At 48.3% G+C, this 20,037-nt stretch overlaps 1 protein-coding gene across 1 annotated transcript in view; it reads right to left on the reverse strand.

Moving 5' to 3' along the window:
• Window positions 1-20,037, reverse strand: part of WDR27 (WD repeat domain 27) — a 175,578-nt gene that overhangs the window by 93,356 nt on the left and 62,185 nt on the right. The window contains exon 23 of the mRNA XM_018053525.1: window positions 12,749-12,847. Within this exon, the coding sequence (XP_017909014.1) occupies window positions 12,749-12,847 (99 nt within the window). The remainder of the gene's footprint in view (window positions 1-12,748; window positions 12,848-20,037) is intronic.

Consider the following 20,037-nt stretch of genomic DNA (forward strand, 5'->3'; position numbering starts at 1 on the left):
AACACCGCACACAAAAATAAACTCAAAATGGATTAAAGATCTAAACGTAAGACCAGAAACTATAAAACTCCTAGAGGAGAACATAGGCAAAACACTCTCAGACATAAATCACAGCAGGATCCTCTATGATCCACCTCCCAGAATTCTGGAAACAAAAGCAAAAATAAACAAATGGGATCTAATTAAAATTAAAAGCTTCTGCACAACAAAGGAAACTATAAGCAAGGTGAAAAGACAGCCTTCTGAATGGGAGAAAATAATAGCAAATGAAGCAACTGACAAACAACTAATCTCAAAAATATACAAGCAACTTCTGCAGCTCAATTCCAGAAAAATAAACGACCCAATCAAAAAATGGGCCAAAGAACTAAGCAGACATTTCTCCAAAGAAGACGTACAGATGGCTAACAAACACATGAAAAGATGCTCAACATCACTCATTATTAGAGAAATGCAAATCAAAACCACAATGAGGTACCACTTCACACCAGTCAGAATGGCTGAGATCCAAAAGTCTGCAAGCAATAAACGCTGTAGAGGGTGTGGAGAAACGGGAACCCTCCTACACTGTTGGTGGGAATGCAAACTAGTACAGCCACTATGGAAAACAGTGTGGACATTCCTTAAAAAATTGCAAATAGAACTACCTTATGACCCAGCAATCCCACTGCTGGGCATACACACTGAGGAAACCAGAATTGAAAGAGACACATGTACCCCAATGTTCATCGCAGCACTGTTTATAATAGCCAGGACATGGAAACAATCTAGATGTCCATCAGCAGATGAATGGATAAGAAAGCTGTGGTACATATACACAATGGAGTATTACTCAGCCGTTAAAAAGAATTCATTTGAATCAGTTCTGATGAGATGGATGAAACTGGAGCCGATTATACAGAGTGAAGTAAGCCAGAAAGAAAAACACCAATACAGTATACTAACACATATATATGGAATTTAGAAAGATGGCAATGATGACCCTGTATGCAGGACAGCAAAGGAGACACAGATGTGTATAATGGACTTTTGGACTCAGAGGGAGAGGGAGAGGGTGGGATGATTTGGGAGAATGGCATTGAAACATGTATACTATCATGTAAGAATCGAATCGCCAGTCTATGTCCGATGCAGGATACAGCATGCTTGGGGCTGGTGCACGGGGATGACCCAGAGAGATGTTATGGGGAGGGAGGTGGGAGGGGGGTTCAAGTTTGGGAACGCATGTACACCCGTGGTGGATTCATGTCAATGTAAGGCAAAACCAATACAGTATTGTAAAGTAAAATAAAGTAAAAATAAAAAAAAAATTTTTTTAAAAAAAGAAAGCTGTGGTACATATACACAATGGAATATTACTCAGCCATTAAAAAGAATACATTTGAATCAGTTTAATGAGATGGATGAAACTGGAGCCAATTCAGAGTGAAATAAGCCAGAAAGGAAAACACCAATACAGTATACTAACACATATATATGGAATTTAGAAAGATGGTAATGATAACCCTGTATGCGAGACAGCAAAAGAGACACGGATGTATAGAATGGACTTTTGGACTCTGAGGGAGAGGGAGAGGGTGGGATGACTTGGGAGAATGGCACTGAATCATGTATACTATCATGTAAGAAACGAATCGCCAGTCTATGTCGATACAGGATACAGGATGCTTGGGGCTGGTGCACGGGGATGATCCAGAGAGATGATATGGGGTGGGAGGTGGGAGGGGGGTTCAGGATTGGGAACTCATGTACACTCGTTGCAGATTCATGTCAATGTATGGCAAAACCAACACAGTTTTGTAAAGTAAAATAAAGTAAAAATAAAAATTAAAAATATAAAATAAAAAAATAAAAGTTAAAATGCAAACCGTGAAAATAATGAAACGTATTTCCCAAGTTCACAGGCTGCCTTGACTTTCTGATCCTGACAGCAGGAGGGCTGCTGCTGCTGCTGCTGCTTCTAAGTCATTCCAGTGTTGTCTGACTCTATGCGACCCCACAGACGACAGCCCACCAGGCTCCCTCGTCCCTGGGATTCTCCAGGCAAGAACACTGGAGTGGGTTGCCATTTCCTTCTCCAATGCATGAAAGTGAAAAGTGAAAGTGAAGTCGCTCAGTCATGTCTGATTCTTAGCGACCCCATGGACTGCAGCCCACCAGGCTCCTCCGTCCATGGGATTCAGGGAGCTTTAAAAGGAAGGGTCAGCATTTCCAGGGCTTCTCAGAAGAGCCAGATGGGCGCCCAACGTGCGTCTACAGGACACGAGCTAACCTTCCCGGCCGGAGGGCAGCGTCCCTCGTGAGGACTGTGCTTTCAGCCCCAGGAGGCCCTTCCGGCCTCCCTGCATCAAACTTTGGGGGTGACGTGCCCCGTCCTGTGAAGCCTGAGGGCTCCACGGCAGGTGCCCGACATCCACACGGCAGCCAGCGCCCGCCTGTCCAGCTCAGGCCACGCCACCCACAGCAAGGGCACAGCTGTCAGGTGCAGTCCAGGCAGCTGCAGGCCTGAGCTCCCACCTGACTGCAGCACGAGGGCTTGGCTGGAGCCCACCTGGCTGCTGCAAGGCCCTGATCAGACTCTCTCAGCTTCTGGAAAGTTCTCTGGTCCCTGCCTCCAGCCTGTTGTCACCTGGCTTCAGCCAACGTGCTAGCCTGGCTTGGGCACTGCCGCTATCCTGTGAACTCTTAAAATAGTTCCAGTAAATGAATAGATCCACCTGGGGTCCCTTCGGTCAGCAGCACCAGGCCACTGCTCAGAGCCAAGGCTGCGGACACCGAGGCACCCGACAGGCAGGAGGACATGCACTGTCCACCGCTGTCCGTGCCCACGGACGAACTCAGAGCCTCTCGAGTCACAGCAAAGTCCCCACTCCCCACCTTGAACCTGGCAGGTCTGGGTACTTCCTGACTAAAGTCAGACATAGGAAGCGGCTGTCGAAATCCACACTCAACATGTATACTATCATGTAAGAATTGAATCGCCAGTCTATGTCTGACACAGGATACAGCATGCTTGGGGCTGGTGCATGGGGATAACCCAGAGAGGTGTTATGGGGAGGGAGGTGGGAGGGGGGTTCATGTTTGGGAACGCATGTAAGAATTAAAGATTTTAAAATTTAGAAAATAAAAAACTAAAAAATAAAAAAATAAAAATTTAAAAAAAAAAAAAAAAAACCAACCAGAAAGAGAGCCATTCTCTGGGATGCTGCTTTGCCGGAGGCACGATCCTGCAGAGTCGCTACAGTTAGAAAAATTACAGCCATGTGTCAGCCGGGCTCACTGTGCCCTCTGAGGTTTCAGAAGACTGAGGTCTGGGAGAGGACCCTCACGTTACTTCCGTCGCTACTTTCGGACTTACACACCTTGCCCGCCGGCAGCTGAGAACTGACAGCGAAACGCAGGGCGCGACGTTAGTTCCATTTTACATGTCTTTGCTTGGACTTTCAGCCCGATTGCTAAACGCAGAGCCTAACTTTCTTTGGTAAAATTTTAAAACAAGATGAAGTTTTACCCTAAATCAAGAGTCAGAAGACTGACTGTTAATACTGATTCCCCACAATATTTAAAATTAGAGACACCCTGGGAAACTGACTCTCTATTCCAGGTAAGACAGAATGTTGCCTGCCCTGACCTCTGACTTGGTTGATATTTTAAGAGGATCATGAAGTCCCACCCACCAAAAACACCTCCCCCAGACGTCAAGCACCCGTATGCGCGTGGGGCCTGCCTTCCTCCCTTACCCCTGCTGCTTCGGAGGCGGACCTGCCCACCAGGCGGATGCCAGCAGGGCTGGGAGCACCCCCAGGCCCACTCTCCGCCTGGGATCAGCCCAGGAGTTTCGTACACCAGGCAGCAGTTTGTCATTAACTGACTTTGTAAGTCCAACTCTTACTTTTCCTCATCAAGTTTCTTCAATGCCTCAGGTTTTGTCTGTGAACCATTACGTATCGGAAGGAAGCCTTCGGTCAGCTACATAACAAAGAAAGCAGCATTTGTGGTGAACACACAGTGGCACCACGCACCAAAGCCCTGTTCTTGATTTCTGGAAACCCTCGGGTTAATTCCAAGAGACAGCGGTGAGGCCCTCAACCGTTTCCTCCGGGGGCCCCAGAGGAGGACAGGGGTCAAGTCGCCCGCAACCCCCCAGAGCCACGGGGAGCGGGTGTGTGTCCGCGCGGACCCAGACCAGACCTTCGCGGTGCTCTTGCCGCCAAAACATGCTGCTGTGTTCGAACAAAAAGCAGAGAACTATTCTGACGGTGACCACTGACAACTTTTCCCCGAGGCCGCTGTGACGTTTGAACCGCCAGGAGAGGGACCTCAGGCGCCCGCCACGCGCCCGCCACGCACGCGCCACGCGCCCGCCACGCACGCGCCACGCGCCCGCCACGCGCCCGCCACGCGCGCGCCACGCACGCGCCACGCACGCGCCACGCGCCACGCACGCGCCACGTCCTGGGGGCGGAGCTCCGCCTGGGGGCCCCCTCCCCCTCAGGCGACAAGACAGGTACAGCCGGCCCAGAGAGCGAGCACGCTGTGATGAGGCCCCGACGGCAAGCCCCAGCCTAGCAGAGTTTACCTCAAACGGCTGTACTGTATCGTGATTATCACACAAGGCTCGTGACGTCTGCGCCCAAGGTCCTCACAGAGAAAAGGAGAAACAGCACTCTCACCACGCACTGTCCTGGGACCTTAGACGCCCTCCTGGAGCCAACCAAGTGCCCAGCACAGAGCCTGGTGCTTAACAAGCAGATGAGGCGGGAGGGCAAATCAGGAGCTTGGGATGAACACACACACACACGACCTGATGTAAGGTGGATAACTAACAAGGACCTGCTGTACTGCACCGGAACTCTGCTCAACACCCTATGCTCACCTATATGAGAGAAGAATCTGAAAAAGAATGAAAATATATATCTGTATAACTGAAGGGATCAGGAACTAAACAGCCTATTGCTGAGGGTGAAAGAGGAGGCTTTAAAAGCTGGCTTGAAACTCAACATTCAAAAAACTAAGATCATGGCATCCAGTCCCATCACTTCATGACATACAGATGGGGGAAAAGTGGAAACAATGACAGATTTTATTTTCTAGGGCTCCAAAATCATTGCAGACAGTGACTGCAGCCGTGAAATTAAAAGATGCTTGCTCCTTGGAAGAAAAACTACAACAAACCCAGACAGCATATTGAAAAGCACAGACATTACTTTGCAGGCAAAGGTCCATATGGTCTTTCCAGTAGGCACGTATGGATGTGAGAGCTGGACCATAAAGAAGACTAAGCACTAAGTAATTGGTGCTTTCGAACTGTGGTGTTGGAGAAGACTCTTGAGAGTCCCTTGGACTGCAAGGAGATCAAACCAGGCAATCCTAAGAGAAGTCAACCCTGAATATTCATTGGAAGGACTGATTCTGAAGCTCCAATACTTTGGCCACCTGATGAGAAGAACTGACTCGTTGGAAAAGACCGTGATGCTAGGAAAAATTGAAGGTGTAAGGAGAAGGGGATGAGATGGTTGGATGGCATCACTGACTCAATGGACATGAGTTTGAGCAAACTCCAAGAGACAGTGAAGGACAAGGAAGCCTGGCATACTACAGTCTCAGTTCAGTTCAGTCGCTCAGTCGTGTCTGACTGTTTGTAACCCCATGGACTCTAGCCTGTCAGGCACCTCTGTCCATGGGGATTCTCCAGGCAAGAATACTGGAGTGGGTTGCCATGCCCTCCTCCAGGGGATCTTCCCAATCCAGGGATTGAACCCAGGTCCTCTGCATTGCAGGAGGATTCTTTACTGTCTGAGCCACAAGGGAAACCCAAGAATACTGGAGCAGGTAGCCTATCCCTTTCTCCAGGGGATCTTCTTGACCCAGGAATCAAACCAGGGTCTCCTGCATTGCAGGCAGATTCTTTACCAGCTGAGCTACCTGGGAAGTCCGAAATCAACTATACTTCATCATTTTTTTAAAAACAGTTGATAAATATCACTGTTACAAGATTTACCAGCTGGTCCTTGTCCTAACATCTTCCTCCCGCCTCTATCCTCTTTAGAGAGTGGCATCTAAGAAGCAAAATGAAAATGGAGAAATGCTTTCTTTAAAAAAAGCTCATCAGATATTCCATTTGGTGAGTTCAGGAGAAACATCTCAGCCACAGTCTGTGTGTTAACACAGTGTGGACACTCAAAACTGGTAGCTCCAATGACAAAATAATATTGAATATGCTTGGTTTTACTGTAAATCTTTAAAAAAGGCCCACAGTGGCCCAGGCGGAGGGGAGGCAGTCGGCATGGACATGAGGCAATTGCTGGGCTCCTTCCCGAGCCCCAGACAGAGCAGGGACCAGGGGAACTGGGAGAGGCTGGGACAGGGCTTCACATGGGCGGGTGCGGATCTGGCCGCTCTGCAGCCCAGGGGCATCTGGAAACATCAGCACCATTGGGGGCTCCCAGCATCAGTGTGAAGGGACCGGGGATGTGAGTCTGGCTGCGAGTGGACAGTTGTGCCCGTTTTGGGACAGTGACCTGAGGAACTGTTTGAATGCATTTTCCTACAGAAACAAGAAGTCCTGGGCAGGAGCTATGGCCCAGCACCCTGACAAGACCGTCTCTGTGGGAGGACAGGGCAGGTCTGTATCCCACGGGAGGACAGCTCAGGTTTCTATCTTGGTACCAAGAGCATATGAACTTTAGAGTAACAATTAGGAATGAGGAGATGTGTCAGGTTCTCCAGAGAAACAGAACCAGCAGAACAGATAAGGACACGCTATGATGAGATTTATTCCAGGAGGTGGCCCACGTGGAGATGGAGGCTGAGAGAGCTACGATGGCTGGAGGGGTCACTCAGTCCAGCCTGAGGGCCAGGGAGGCTGATGTCCAAGGCAGGAGGAGACGGACACCCCGCTCAAGCGAAGGGAGGAATTCACCCTTCCTTCCACCGTGTGCGGTTCCAGGCCCTCAGCAGGGGGGTGAGGCCCCCGCGGTGGGAGGGCAGCCCTTCAGCTCCCCAGTGCGGATGGCCCTCTCCTTGGAGGCCCTCCCAGACACGCACAGAAACAGTGCTTCACCAGGCGTCCGGCCTCCCTCACCAGTCACGAGGATATAAAATTAATTATCACAGGAGCTGTCCTTAAGCTCTTCCTAAATATATAGTTTTACTTCTATCACGACTTCTGGAAGTCAGCACAGAAACAAAAATGGAATAAAATGGAATCAGCTCAGAATCCCAAATGCCTCCCCCCCAACACTCTCCAACCAAAAATGAAAATTACAACATCACAAACAAGCACCAGCCACAGACATCCGACTGCAAAAATCTGGAAGATATTTTCCTGTAACCACAAGACTAAAGGATATAGATTGAGAAACAATGGCGTAAACACGCACCACCCTCTGAAACAATGCGATTGTACGGGGCAGGACGAGGTCCCGGGCAGCCTGCAGCCTGGTGAGCCGCACAGGTGCCCCAGCTTGGAAACGCAGGACACAGGGCAGCCGCCGGATCCTCAGGGCCGTCTCCCCACCAGGACCTTGCTTCCCACATCAATGTGAGGCTGCAACTCCATGAGTAAACAGGTAGTTTGACAAGGACAAGAGAAGCAAATGGGCCCGGCTGATCCAGGAGACATCAACATACAAATTACGGGGAGGGGGAGCGGCGCACAGAGAACAAGGCGGCCGTGCAGAGACCAGAAGCACAAATGAACCCAGCCCGCGGAAATCAGTGGGCCTGAGGCCATGGAAAACCCATCCTCAGGAGGCGGAACAGAGAACAGAGGACCGGAGAAGACTCCTTTCTCTTTTCCAGGAAAACAAGGTGAAGACGGCTGAGAGAGGGAGAGGACTGGGCTTCTCAATAGTGCGCGTTCCTGGGGAGAAACAGGGCGGGGTGGTTTCAGGATTCCTCGTGAGCTGACGATCTGCGGTAGCTGCTGGGGAATGAACCGTGCTGTTCAATATTCACGCTTTGATGCTTCATTTAGGATCTCGAGTCTTAACAAAAAGTGAAGCTGAGAGAAAACAAAGTTGTTTCATGTCAGGTCCCACATATGCAAACATGTCTGTGTGGGACATGGCCCCGCACTGTGCTCAGCCACTCAGCCGTGTCCCATCTCTTTGTGGCCCCGTGACTTGGGTGTAAATCCAGGCTGGAGGCAGGCAGGATGCCCCTGCCCAGGGCCGCGGATGCTCACGCAGCAAAGCCTTTTTCCGGCTGGGGAGCAGAAGCTCCGTCACACTGAGGCCTCTTCCACCAGTGCAGACACAGTGAATCTCGGTCCCTCAGAGGAGACACTGACGCAGAAGGACCAGCAACGCAAACAGGGTGGTCGGCACTGGACACCACGGCAACGGGGGGCTCGACGCACCATGGCGATTTCGTGCAGAAGAAACTGACTGGGGGCTCATTTTCATTTGTAAATGTTCATCCACCCTATTAATGTTTAAATTGTAAGACCTAGTTTCCTCAAGCCTTTCAATATCTTATTTATCACATGTAGAACTCTAGTAGATTTTGACCATCACATGCAGAGCGGCCTTCAATTTGTGTTGACTCCACTCATGATGAACAGATTGAAATCCCTTAGGCAATGATTTAATATAATTTAAATTCTCTTAAAATTATTGATTCATTTCAAATGTAATATATTACATTTCTTTAAATGACCAAAAAAACCCCAAATGCTCCCAAGTTCTTAATTCTCAAAAATCTAATAAACTAAACTATATCGATATGATGACTCTCAGCTCAGTTCAGCTGCTCAGTGGTGTCCAACTCTTTACGACCCCGTGGACTGCAGCACGCCAGGCCTCCCTGTCCATCACCAACTCCCGGGGTTTACTCAAACTCCTGTTCATCGAGTCGGTGATGCCATCCAACCATCTCATCCTCTTCCATCCCCTTCTCCTCCTGCCTTCAATCTTTCTCAGCATGAGGGTCTTTTCAAATGAGTCAGTTCTTTGCATCAGATGGCCAAAGTATTGGAGTTTCAGCTTCAGCATCAGTCCTACCAATGAATATTCAAAGTTGATTTCCTTTAGGATGGACTGGTTTGATCTCCTTGCAGTCCAAGGGACTCTCAAGAGTCTTCTCCAACACCACAGTTCAAAAGCATCAATTCTTTGGTGCTCAGCTTTCTTTATAGTCCAACTCTCACACCCACACATGACTACTGGAAAAAACCATAGCTCTGACTAGAGGGACCTTTGTTGGCAAAGTAATGTCTCTGCTTTTTATTATGCTGTCTAGGTTGGTCATAACTTTTCTTCCAAGGAGCAAGCGTCTTTTAATTTTGTGGCTTCAGTCACTATCTGCAGTAATTTTGGAGCCCCCCAAAATAAAATCTGTCGCTGTTTCCATTGTTTTCCCATCTATTTGCCATGAAGTGATGGGACCGGATGCCGTGATCTTAGTTTTCTGAATGTTGAGTTTTAAGTCAACTTTTTGACACTCCTCTTTCACTTTCATCAAGAGGCTCTTTAGTTCTTCTTCACTTTCTGCCATAAGGGTGCTGTCATCTGCATGTCTGAGATTATTGATATTTCTTCCCACAGTCTTGATTCCAGCTTGTGCTTTATCCAGCCCACCATTTCTCATATTAACTCTGCATATGAGTTAAATAAGCAGGATGACAATATACAGCTTTGATGTATTCCTTTCCCTATTTGGAACCAGTCTGTTGTTCCATATCCAGTTCTAACTGTTGCTTCTTGACGTGCATACAGGTTTCTCAGAAGGCAGGTAAGGTGGTTTGGTATTCCCATCTCTTGAAGAATTTTCCACGGTTTGTTATGATGATGACTCTCAAGTCCTCTTAAAAATGAAAATGCTGCTCAAAAACTTAGTGAAATTTTCTTATTTTTCTCAGCTAAAAAGTCACAAGTCAAAAGTCAGTTCACATTTCAAATCAGAATCAGATACTTTAGTATAACAAAGTCCTTAAAACATTTACGAACACCTTAGAAAGTGAAGTCACTCAGTCATGTCCAACTCTTTGCGACACCATGGGTTGTAGCCTACCAGGCTCCTCTGTCCATGGGATTTTCCAGGCAGTAGTCCTGGAGTGGATTGCCATTTCCTTCTCCAGGGGATCTTCCCAACCCAGGGATCAAACCCAGGTCTCCCACATTGTAGACAGATGCTTTACCGTCCGAGCCACCAGGGAAGTACGCAACAAACACCTTAGATACCACTTATCTTCTGATTATTCCTAAATCTTTGAAAGTCTATTTAGAGTGCAGGTGTATGTACTTATCTCTATATTTAACTGTAATCACTGAAGAAACACTTTCTAATCTATAGTAAGTTGGAGCCGTGTTCCAGGGGAGCCAGCACACATGTTATCACAGTCAATTTTAAATTAAAAGTTGGAACAATCAGTAAGCAAAAAGACAAAGGTATGAAGGACAAAAACAAGCAATCTACAAATGAGAAGAAAAAACCTGAATGTGTGACAGCATATGAAATAATGGGTAGCCTAATATTCAAAGAAATTCAAATCAAAATAATGGGACACTATTTCTTGATAATGAATTTAACAAGATAATCAAAGTGTTAACAACTGATGCTGGTGGGGAAGCCAGCAGCACTTTGAAAAGTGTTTTTCTGTATTTATCAGAACCCTTCCAGAGCACCACTGCTCCTGACAAACCTAGTCACAGAAAGCGCTGTGTACACAGACGCGCGTCAACACGACACCGAGAACAATTCAAGTGTCCATGATGAAAGTATCACTGTCTTAAAGCAAAATTAGAATTTTCCAGATTCCCATCCCTTTACTCCCCCCTTCCCCAGACGCCAGCTGGCCCGAGGCAGGGAGGACAGCGGCCACGGCCCCGTGCACACGTCCCGTAACTGCTCCCGGTTCTTCCTCCGCGGGGTCTAAGCCGCGCCTGGAGCTGGACTCCACCTGCGTCTTGTCTTTTTGCATAAACAGTCTGAGGTCTCTTGTCTTCCTACTCTATTTCTTGGGTAATGCTAGCGACGTAGTTAAGTGCAACCCAGTAAAGGTGGAAAGAGCGAAGCAGGACTTTCCATAATAAACCCCACACGGCACAGAGAAGGAAAACGGGAAATAAACACCTGCTTAACGCCCTGAATAGACACTGCCACTGAGAAAGGGCTTTTATGTTACCTCTCATCTACGCTGTGTTTCATTATTTTATAACTGACATCAGGTAAAATGGACGCTGTGATATCAACGTAAGATACCTCTGAAGACATGAAGTAAAGCTGTATTTGTGACTGCCGTGCATTCCAACAAACGCCCCCCACCTCTGTCTTCACGTGCAGCGGCTCTCCTCTGCGGCCCCCTGGCACGCTTCCTCACCTTCCTCCCTGTGGGGCCACAGACCCGCTCCCTGCAGCCTGCACACTCACTCTCCTGTCCCCTTTTGATCTCTGGTTTGAACACCCTGCATTGTTTTCCTAGAAATCACACTCTTGCTTGGCTGCCATCGCAGCCGGGGCAGATTAACTGTGAAGTTCGTCTCCAGCTCAACACTGAAGTATCTTAAGACAGACACACCACCTTCTATAGACCCAAAGCTGACCACCCGCCCTCCGGACCACACTGGACCTGGCCACCTGGCTCAGCCGCGCGTCCTGGCAGAACCGTAGGGGGCAGCGTCCTCACAGCCCCTCAGGTCTCAGCCACCCTGTGGAGGCGCCGCTCCTGTGAGCTGGTAGGACCCCCGTCAATGTCAGAGCCCTCTTCCCTGAGCCACACGTGGTGTTGGAATCATTTCATCAGTACAAGTATAAGCTTCTTCCAAAAGACTCGCAAGTCTTACTTTGACACCTGAGCAACATCAATAATGAAAAAGTCTACTCTGGGATCATATCTAGCAACTTATTCCAAGGGACTCAAAACTTGAATTTTTGAAAGGGGATAATCTCTCTCTCAATTAAAATTAATTTACAAAGAAAAAAGCTAGCCATGGGATCTGTCTCCTGACTTCCCCCAACGCTATGCAGCGTCCCTGGAACAAAGCCGGCACCACCCCAGGAGTCCTCGTCTCCTTCCTGACCAGGAGATGCGGAGGCTAGTGCCCACTTTGCTAATCCTTGTGAATGCGCCCTTAAACAAGGTCTGCACCACAGGAACACGGCCAGCAGGTCTGCGGAGCCTGCCAGCCGCCCCCCAAGTCCAGCACGGTCTTGGCCCTGAGCAACGCCAGGGCCACCATGGAGCAGCCAGCGTTGACCAGACAACCAGAGACACAAGCAGAGGGGGGTCTGGAGCGAAAGACGGGAGCCGCATTGAACACCAATGAGAACTGAGCATTTGGGAATGCCGAGCTCCCTCTGTGCTGTAGCAGCAAGATCATTCACTTTTCTGGGTTGATTTGCAACCGACGTTACTGTATCTTAATCCTTCCTCCTAATTAAGATTCTTTGAATTTTGAGGCTCCCCTTCTCCCTCCAAACTCTTTTCTGGGGAATTTCAAAATCCATTCCCTACTTGCACTTTCCTTCTTTCCTCCTTCCATCTTCCTGTCCAAGGTGATCTTATTTTTCTACATTTCCGTTGGAGCAAGTGTCCATTGGCACAGAATGACAAATACTTTCATTGTAAAATGAAAAACGCTCCATTTCTCTTCCTCCCCAGTAAAGGTCGATTTTCAAAGTTCATCTCCCTTCACTCAGTGAGAACTAGCATCTAAACTTAAATATGATAAAATTCGACCCAAACACAGTCTGACAGAGGCAACAGCTATGTTGTGAGACTTGTGTGAAGCAGAGGAAACCGTACCTGAGTGGCAACCGGGCTGAAGGCCACCGCAGTTACCGTGCTGGTGTGTCCTGCGAGTCTGCGGGAGAAAGTGCTGGAGCTGGTTTCGTACACGTACGCCTGGAAGACAGAAAGCACAGAGCTGTGCTGCAGATGCGAATAGTCTGCAGGAATCGTGCAAGCAGAAGCACGTTCCCCAGCTGACCAAGCGTCAGAGCCGCCTCTGGGGCAGCTGACGACACACTGCATAAGCCACGGCAGTCCCGTCGCGAAGCATGCGTTTCTCTTTCCCCTTTGAGACAGTCTGTCATCTTCACGAGTTTACATCATTCTTTCTATTTTCTGCCATGAGCCTCCACAAAACCCTGTGAACAGTTTTAAATATATGCTCATGTGTGAGGATTAATTTTAAATAAAAGGCTTTCTATTTCAACCTTCTCTGGAAGTCCCAAATTGAGTGGGAAAATCTGTTTTATTGCCCTTTTCCATAAACTTGAGAGAGAAATGTCTATACTTTGCTTCATACTAATCAGCTTGGAGTTGGAGCAAATCAAATATTCAGAATTTTCTCCAAGCAGTTGACGAAATGAAAACTGAAAACATACATTCCTCTCTAATCGTATTACTATATTAAAAGATATATGTCTGGAGTCACCATTGAATGCTTCATTTTAGGGATAAACTCTGGTTCCCAGGGGTGGGAGAACAATTCCAATTACTGAGCAGCGAAATGTGCCAACAAGTATTATCTGAACTCCACTGATAATTAAGACGAGCGCCATGTTGCGGGAGAAAGACCTCAGATTTGATTCCTTTTCTCCAAAAAAATCAACTTTAATGTACCAATGAGTCCTTCACATTTGGACTTTCCAAGTGATTCTGTCATTGGCTAAACAGGGGCAGGACTGATGCTGAAGCTGAAGCTGATGCCAAGAGCTGACTCCCTGGAAAAGACCCTGGTGCTGGGGAAGACTGAGAGCAGGAGGAGGGGTCGACAGAGGATGAGATGGTTGGGTGGCCTCACCGACTCGATGGACCTGAGTTTGAACAAGCTTTGGGAATTGGTGACGGGACAGGGAAGCCTGGCATGCTGCAGTCCATGAGGTTGCAGAGAGTCAGACACGACTCAACTACTGAACTGAACTGAACTGAAACAGTATTGTTGCAATGAAGTCCGCTGTTGCTGCTGCTAAGTCGCTTCAGTCGTGTCCGACTCTGTGCAACCCCATAGACGGCAGCCCGCCAGGCTCCCCTGTCCCTGGGATTCTCCAGGCAAGAACACTGGAGGGGGTTGCCATTTCCTTCTCCAATGCAGGAAAGTGAAAAGTGAAAATGAAGTCGCTCAGTCGTGTCCAACTCTGTGCGACCCTATGGACTGCAGCCCACCAGGCTCCTCCGCCCATGGGATTTTCCAGGGGCGCCATTGCCTTCTCCACATAGATATTTTATACATTCCAGACTAAAGTGGAGAAGTAAAATGTCTGCCTTTTCCTCCTGGCCCAAAGATGCATTTATTTGTAATGAATATGTTTACTTAACTCTGAGACTTCTCATCTAGCTACTGGGGGTGAAACCCGAAGACAACTGGAGAACATGTGTTTCTAACAGTTCCCAGGGGAGACCCCGCTCTGAGAACCCAGGGCTGGGGAGCCACGGCACCTGTGTCCTGCCTCTCTGGCTGCAAAGCCTTCGCGGCTCCCATCAGCCACCGCGGGCCAGGGTGTGTGTGTGTGAACAAAGCCTTCACGGCTCTCCCGTCAGCCACCACGGGCCAGGGTGTGTGTGTGTGAACAAAGCCTTCACGACTCATCAGCCACCGCGGGCCAGGGTGTGTGCACGTGAACAAACCCTTCACGGCTCCCGTCAGCCACCACAGGCCAGGGTGTGTGTGTGTGAACAAAGCCTTCACAGCTCCCGTCAGCCACCGCGGGCCAGGGGGTGCGTGTGTGAACAAAGCCTTCACGGCTCATCAGCCACCGCGGGCCAGGGGGTGTGTGTGTGAAATGGTTGACACTTCAAACGCTACTGAGGAAGCCAAGTCATGAAGCGAGCAAGCCACTAGCTAGTGTCCACACTGAGATTTTCGACTGCTTTTCTGACAACACCCTTTCTAAAGGGCACGGGCCTCCAGAGTCCCTCTAGACCACAGATGCTTCAAAACCATCCGTGATGTTTCTTGCCCACATGGTGAGGGGTGCTCTCATTAATTCTGCAGGCTTCTCGGAATCAGAGCTCTCCTCTTGTCTGCCATTCAGATTGAGTGGATAAGAGAAATGACAATGACCACACCTCTGCCACATCTATTATTTCCAACTATAAGATACCGAGATTAATGATGAAAGCAAACACTCAATGAACCTAACTTGGGTATCAGATTCCTCATGCAATCCTCTCTAGAGTCTAACAGAAAAATACAATCATTGTCCCAATTCTACAGGCAAGGAAACCGGAGTTGGAGATGGGCACTCTTCCCAGCTCTTGCAGCTGCAGGAGCTGAAACCAGGTTGGACACCTCAGCTGCCTCACCCCAGCACCTGGGCTCCTCGCTAATCAACTGTGCGGGTCTTCTGGAGCCTCCACCTCCTTCTGCATGTTCCATATCGTGTGTCATCTTTGATGTATCATTCATCACCCTAACTGGAGGTTGTGTGCACGTGTGTGCATGTGTGTGAACATGTGTTTATATCTGTGTGCACATCTGTGCACGTGCTGTGTGTGTGCATGTGTGTATGTGTGTGCACATGTATCCCCATGTGTGTATATTTGTGTACATACACGTGTGTGCATCAGTGTGTACACCTGTGTGCACGTGTGTGTGCCTAGGTGCATTGTGTGGACATCTGTGTGCGTATGTCTCTGTGTGCGTATGTACACATGGGTTCGCATGTACATGTGTGTACATCTGTGTGCACGTGTGTACATCTGGGTGCATGTGTGTATGGGTGCAAATGTCTGCATCTGTCACGTGTGTGCACGTGTACATCTATGTGCACGTGTGTGTGCATCTGAGTCCACATGTGTGTACATCTGGGTGCACATATATATGTATGCACATGTGTGTGCACGTGTGTGTATGTCTGGGTATGTGTGTGTGTGCATCTAGGTGCGTGTGTATGGGTGCAAATGTCTGCATCTGTGTGCACATGTGTGTGTGTATGTCTGGGTGTGTGTGTGTGTGCGTGCATCTGGGTCCACATGTGTGTACATCTGGGTGCACATATGTATGTGTGCACATGTGTGTGCACACAGGTGTACCTCTGTGCACACATGTGTGTGTATGTCTGGGTGCGTGTGTGCATCTGAGTGCATGTGTGTGCATGTCTATATATTCTGTGTACTCATGTGCGTGTGTGTATGCACATGTGTGCATGTATGTGCATGTGTGTGTATAGCTGAGTGCACGTGTATGGGTGCACTTGTGTGTACATCTGGGTGCATGTGTGTGTGTGTGTGTCTGGATGCCTGTGTGAGCGTATGCGTGTGCATCTAGATGCGTTTGTGTGCATGTGTGTGCATGTTTGTGCACATCTGGGTGCACATGTGTGTGTGTATGTGTACGCCTGGGTGTGGATGTGTGTGTGCATCTGGGTGCATTGTGTGTTCGTGTATGTGCACATTTGTGTGTGCATGTGTGTATGTATGGGTGTGTGTGTGCATGCCAAACATTTGGTGCTCGATTGTTTGAATGGTATAGCTGCCTTGGAAGCTTCCAACAAAATTAAACCTACACCAGCCTTCTGATCCAGCAATCTCACAGCTCTGTACACACCCAAAAGAAATGAAAACAGATGTCCATAACTGCTGTTAGCAACTTGCTTCAGAAAAGTTAACCATACAACTGCTTTATGACCTGGCTATAAATATGTCAATAAAACTATAATTTTTGGAGGAATATACACCACGTCCCCTACATATGAATGAGTTCCATTCCAAGACTGCATTCATAAGTTCAATTTGCTCGTAAGCCCAACAGTCGGCCAAGGTACCCAAATAACACAGTCAGCTATACAGTACTGTACTGTAATAGGTTTATAATACTTTTCACACAAATAATACACAAAACCAAACACAAATAAAGAAAACGTTTTTAATCTTACAGCATAGTACCTGAAAAAGTACAGCAGTACCAGCTACATTGCCGCTGCTTTCACACTTGCTTCTAGAAATTCTGGACTTGAAATAAAGATAACAGACTACTGTATTCTATCCAGTAAAGCACACACAAGCACGGCCACTTGTAGAAGATGTACGCACATGGCAGTGTACACCTGACATGTGAACCAGTTTGTGTGACTGGACATGCCAACACACATTCGCATCTTTGAAAGTTCACAACCTGAAGGTTTGCATATAAGGCATTTGCTGTACGGCCCATTACTGCACGTATGCTGGACACGAACACACACACATACTCACACACACACACCCTCTAGATTCCAGGCTCTGGAGGAGGGAGAAGCAGCTTCCTGGTCACCACGGATGTCTCCATGGCGCAGCTGGAAGGGCTGGAAGCCACTGGGACCAAAACTGAAGTGAGGCTGCTGCTTCGAGCAGCAGGTGTCCCAGGGAAGCCAGTCACTGTGTGTAAGTCTCTAAGGTTAAGACAGCCAGGTCTTCAGGTGACGCCACACAGCTGCCACACTCAGGAAGCAGGAAGAGGCTGGCATCAGAGAGTGACGTGTATTCAACTTGTGATGCGTGAACAGCTCAAATCATGGTTGAGTTTACAACAGAAGATGCGAGGAGGAGAAGAAGAGTCGGAGAACAGCTAGACAAGTGTCTAAAGAGGAGCGACCAGAGCAACGGGTTTCAAGAGATAAGAAAAGGGCGGGAAGGAGGCCTGGGTAGCGGGGCTGATGTTAGGAGTCTCAGTGTGATGTGTGACAGCCACAAGTACAAAGGCAAGTTAAGCGCAAGCTTATGGCTTACGCTAGTGTTTCAAAGGCCCAGAGAACTCACCTGTGGGCTAATGGAAAACAGGTCAAAGAAGAGACTGAAAGATCTCTGACATAACAGCGCCTGGAAGGTCAAGAGTGGATGCGCCCAGGCAGCTGCAGCACCAGCCAGCAGAGAAAGAGACAGCTTCTGCGTGCTCCCTGCCCTGACGGACCACGGACAAGGGTGAGCACAGACACGGGGCTGGAGGGCTGACGGCAGAGGGCAGCTGCGAGGACGCGCAGGCAGGGCTCGAGGCTCGAGTTCCTGCGTTAGTCAGCTTCTGTCACAGGTTATCTCCTGTCGAGAAGTCCTTCCTGAGACTCCTCATGTTTACCTAAATCCAAATGGGAACTAACACTGGCTTGTGTCGGCCTGGAATCTCAAAATGCACGTAAGACGACACTGAGGTGTTCATTGTGAAGCAGATTCTAGGCGTCATCCAAGAAACAGGCTCCCGCGTTCCGCACGAAAACGGTGTTAAATGAAGCACATCTTTTAGGACCTTCCTGTGGGTGGTGACCCACCTGCCGACGCACGGCACGCGGGCTCCATCCCTGGTGTGGGAGGGCTCCGCGTGCCGCCCGTGTGTCACAGCCACCACAGGCTGTGTGCCCAGAGCCCTGCTCTGCGACGAGAAGCCGCCGCAGTGAGACGCCCGTGCAGCAGGAGGAAGAGCAGCCCCCACTGCCCACAACCAGAGGAAGCCCGCGTGCACCAGAAAATAAACAAACTTGAAAAACGAAAACAAAGAATGAACAAAGAGAAAAAAAAATAAATAAATGAAACATATCTTTTCGCCCAGAAGGTTTCTGAGTCAACAAAAACAGCAGTTTGCAGCTCCCAATATCAGAAATATTTTATTAGATACGTACTTAATCACGAGCTGTACTTCCACACAGTGGCAACCGACCAGTCCAAAAGGACAAAGTGTACTTTATGTAAAGAGTAGAAAAGTAACAAGGAATTCTGCAACTGACTCAATTTTATTACAACCCATGGCAAGAACAAAATGTTTTAATTGGAGGTAATAACAGTTATTGATTCATGAAGCAACTTCTCCCCATCAAAGAGAAATAAGCTAAAATGTTCTAAGAAAATAAAAGCAACTGAGATAAAACCTGGATAGAGTATGCATTACTCTGAAACTAAATCAATCTCTGGGAAGAGGGGTGAGGAAAAATGAAGCAACATTTTTCAGGCAAAAAGATGAGGATGTGGCAGAAGCTACAGGGGTGCTGGAATAATACCGCTCAAAAATATTTTCACAAAAAGCGTAAGGGACTGAATGTACTACTGAAAAAGATCAACGTTTTGCAAACAGGACCAGACCAGCTCGTTACAGCTGTTTTGTAACTCTGTTGAACCGTATCCGTGAAGACGAAGTGTCTTTCATTTTTCCATCCCACAGGATTCTAACACGTGTCCTTCATTTTCCCTTTTCCCGAATTAACCCCACAGAAGAAAAGAAGAGTTGCAAGCAGAAGTGAATTCTGTATTTCTGAAGCTTCATAATAATTATATGGGCTATGGGGGAATCAGCTGTCAAACTATGGACACTTACTTTGCTTTTTAAAATAGTTCCAAAAGTGATATTTCTCAGAACTGTCCACATTTCTTCAGATCACTGAATTTTTATTAAAAAAAAAAATCTTTTCTCAGAAGACCAAAATAGTCAAGGTTTAATACATAGCCTTATTTAAAATCTCATCGAGGCAGAAATGCAGCCTGCATCCAGAAAGAAGTGGAGAGTTTGTTAGAAAATGCTGGTGGTGCCGCTCGGGGCTCTCTCATCAGGCCCGAGGCAGACACACAGCCTCCTTCTCCTCTCATGGATCCCCACCAAGCCCGGACAACAACTGTCACAAACAAGGTGACAAGCTCCTCTCAGGATACAGAGCACGCGGATCACTGGATGGCCCTGACCGCGGGTCTGACCGTCGGTGTCGCCCATCCAAGGGAGAAGCAGCCCCATTAGTCTGGAAGCTAATCCTGATCAACCTGGTTTCCAATCACTGCTCGGTCTTTCTCAGCATCTGTGGACCTGTGATCAAATATGCAGCTGATTATCTGCAGGTGTCCATCAGTTCGTGCCTTCATTCTGATTTCCCTGAAAAGGTGACCCTACAATGAAATAGCGGGACCAGGGTGTCGGTGTGATCCCGAGGGAGTCGTCACGGTGCGGTCACAGCTTTCTGCACAGTAAGATTCAAGCGGCGTTTCTGAAACACAACCACGCACACATACTGCCCCCTCTTCCCTCGGCAGGCACCACCGTGCGCTGCGACAGATGGAAACACCGCGGGTCAGAGAACCGGCGGTTCCCTTTGCTAAGAACAGCACACAGACGCAGGTTCCCCGCAGCCGAGCACCCC

Source organism: Capra hircus, chromosome 9 (genome assembly GCF_001704415.2).
Source record: "Capra hircus breed San Clemente chromosome 9, ASM170441v1, whole genome shotgun sequence".
Taxonomy (NCBI): Eukaryota; Metazoa; Chordata; class Mammalia; order Artiodactyla; family Bovidae; genus Capra; species Capra hircus.